This window comes from Pteropus alecto, unplaced genomic scaffold (assembly GCF_000325575.1).
Source record: "Pteropus alecto unplaced genomic scaffold, ASM32557v1 scaffold161, whole genome shotgun sequence".
In the NCBI taxonomy this organism is placed as follows: domain Eukaryota; kingdom Metazoa; phylum Chordata; class Mammalia; order Chiroptera; family Pteropodidae; genus Pteropus; species Pteropus alecto.
In genome coordinates, this window is record NW_006432943.1 from 2,034,759 (window position 1) to 2,038,000 (window position 3,242).

The following is a 3,242-nucleotide window of genomic DNA, read 5'->3' on the forward strand; positions in this document are numbered from 1 at the left end:
AAATAATTACTTAATCTAATTGAAGAAATGATTTGAATGTGTTAACCTTGAGGTAAACTTCTCATTGTTATAGACACTAATCTGCCCCACAATGGAATTGTGGCTGATTGTACTACAGAGTCGAGAGTGGTAGGGTTATATTTCAGGGAGAAGCAGTGTCAAGATGGAGACTCCCATATAGATCATAACCTCTTTAAGTATTTTTGAATCATTTAATTATAAGTACATCCCTGATAGTTTCTAAACAGAAGATATGATACTATCTAATAAGAGAGATACAAATTTGTTTTTACAATTAATACTTTGAGGAACTTTAAATCTAATACACATATATAGAATACACATAGAAAAAATGTTGAGTGAAAATACTGTTGCACTCCATGCCTTCCTAAAAATAAATTACAAGCATATGGTTTTGAATGTTATGATTATGAAATCTTTATTTCTGAAGAAGAGAATTATCCTATATATATTTACCATTTACCTACTTGAAGGAAGGAATTTGAGCCAGCTGATTTCCAGTCTGATACACTCAAGCCAGGCCATCTTTAGTTTTATGACTGTTGAAATTTCATTATAAGGCTATCTACTGACCTGATTATATTACATGAGAAAGTGTGAAATTTAACCATATTAACAGTGTATAACAATAAAAGATTCCCATTCATATAGACTGGCTTGAGTGTAATACTGAGGCCATATACAAGTGAGGCAGTGTGGTATAATAGAAAGAACACAGATTTTGGAGTGAGAAATATCTGGTTTGAATTCTGGCCCTGTTGTTTATTATATAAGCATTTGAATCTCACTGAGCTAAATTTATTCTCTGGGAAATGATATTATATCCTGTCTTCCCCTGCATGATTATTGTGAGAATTAAATATATGTAAATCACCCAGCAAAAAGTATTTTGAGAAATTAAATGTGTGCTGGTTATAGCTCTGCGACTTGGCCAAGCTGTTTTCTTCACCTCTTACAACTTGCCTATCTTTAAAGTGGTTTAAAAATAGAATCTGTCTTTGAGGACTATTGTGAGAATTAAATAAGATCATAAATTTAAGATTCATAACATAGTACCTGGCACGTAAGACTCAAACAATTAAGTGGCCTGTGTTAGCTTATACAAGGGTATTTAGTGAGTCTTCTCCTGCTTCCACTCATCAGTGTCCTCTGCTGTCACCACCAGTCATCTTATGGAGGGCCAATTGAATTTGCTGCACATGAAAACCACCATGGCAGCAGAAGGCAAGTGCATGAGAAAAGATCACAAAGTATTTGTATATTACCTGAAGGAAAAATAAAGAAAGTCAGGGGACTGAGTTGAAGTGTGTGCTGTCTGATACCATAAACAATAGTTTGAAGAGTTTACTCTATTCCAGCCAGTCTTCTAAAAGACCGCTTCATTCACGTTAGAGTGAAACCCACCCTGGGTGACTAAGGGCAATCAGCAAACCAAAAGAAAGCGGCAAACATGGGCAAAGAGAGCACTGTAAAATAACTGAGAGAAGAAGAGCCAGGAAGAATACTGCAGTCAGAACGAAGAAGCTCAAAACCCTCTTCTTAAAGGCTTCAGCGCGTTACAGAAATAACAGAAAACCGAAGGCCCTTTCTCCCAGAGCCACAGTGCTCTCAGCATAGACAGAGGACACACATAGGCTGCCTGGCCTGTGCACACGGAGGTTCTGCATGGTATCCCCAGGCCTCTAAAAGGAGGTTTTGACTCTAGAGACTGATGTTGTTTTCACAGGGAAGACATCAGACAGCCAGAGGCCAGAGCAGATCATAGCGCTCCCCCTGTCTTCATTCTGTCCCGATATCATCCTGGCTGTGTGGCAGGCCAAGCAGGTTTACCTGAAAGAATGATGAGGAGATCATAGCAGAGTCGTTCTTGTTGTGCATTTGTTAAGTTTAAAATGGAGATTTTTAGTAGAGCTGGGAGAGTATAGTATAGCAGGTGAGGCCATGAACTTTGTCATTAATAAAAGTGAGGTTTGAATCCCAGTTGTGACTTGACCAAGTGACGTAACTTCTCAAAGCCTCAATTACCTTATCTCTAAAATGGGGACGATAGTATCTACTTAAAAGCAATATTTTGCAGATTGAGATAAGGTGCGTAAAACTAAGCACTGTGTTTGATATATAACATAGTCCAACGAATGTTTAAAAAAAGTGCCTTTGAGACAACTATGCATGCATTCATAATGTCATATCCTTTAAAAGTTAGGCTAGTATAAATCTCGGCAAGAACACTTGAACCTGGCAACTAGAACCAATAACAAGTGTAAATTCTGGATCATGATCACTCATGTAACAGCTTCAATGAGAGGAATCAGAAGATTAAATACATGTTGGTGACTGAGACAGCCTTAAATCCTTACAGAATACAAAAGAATGTTTTGTAATCAAGTAAAAATAAATATTGTTGACTGATCAAGCCACTGCTCTGTGTTCGATGGTCTCTCTGTTTTGCAGACTCCAAAACTTTGTCTAGCTAAGATTTGATGAAACCTACCTTATTATTACTTATCCCATTAAACACCTTGAGTTGATGATGATTCTGAATGAGCTTTATGATTTATTTTATCTATACCTTATAAACTGCCAGATCTCTTTTGAAAATGAGATATAATAATAAATGATCAAATGCTTCTTAAATACTTATAAAGTTTAGAATGCTATTTTTGGAGGAATAGATTCAAAAGATGTTTTACCTTTGCTTTATTTTTTTTTTTTTTAATGATCAGAAATATAAAAAAAGTTTAAGAATATGTGTCATTTCTGGTGTTACATTTTATTATTTACCAGGAAGTTTTTTAATCCTTTTGACACACTTAGTAATGTAATTTTATGGTTGAGCCCTTTTCTTTGTTTAGTTGGTTCTGTTTCTAATTCTAAATTTTCTTGATTAGGCTTCCCCTGAAAGATCTACAAGAACTCAGCAAAAAGAATTTCAGACTTACATTTTGGATAGTGTGATGGACCATTTGCTTGCAGCCGATGTGTTATTGGGTAATAATACTGTGTTTTATTTTTACTTTAAAAGTATAATCACTCTCCTTCTCTCTCTTAACCTCAAGTATATCTCTTTAAGTTCATCCCATTACTACTTTTCTGTGCATTTTCCCTTTATTGGTATTTTTCTATAATGAGGAAAAGGCCCATCCAGCTCTTTCCTCTGAATCTGGGATAAAGATCAACAACAGGAAGTACTTAGCTGTTTGGGATGGCAGGAAAAGATCAGG

At 35.8% G+C, this 3,242-nt stretch overlaps 1 protein-coding gene across 1 annotated transcript in view; it reads left to right on the forward strand.

Annotated features, from left to right (window-relative positions):
* WDFY3 (WD repeat and FYVE domain containing 3) overlaps positions 1-3,242 on the forward strand; it is a 202,428-nt gene that overhangs the window by 135,633 nt on the left and 63,553 nt on the right. Inside the window, 1 exon segment of the mRNA XM_015586089.2 lies at positions 2,910-3,009. Within this exon segment, the coding sequence (XP_015441575.1) occupies positions 2,910-3,009 (100 nt within the window).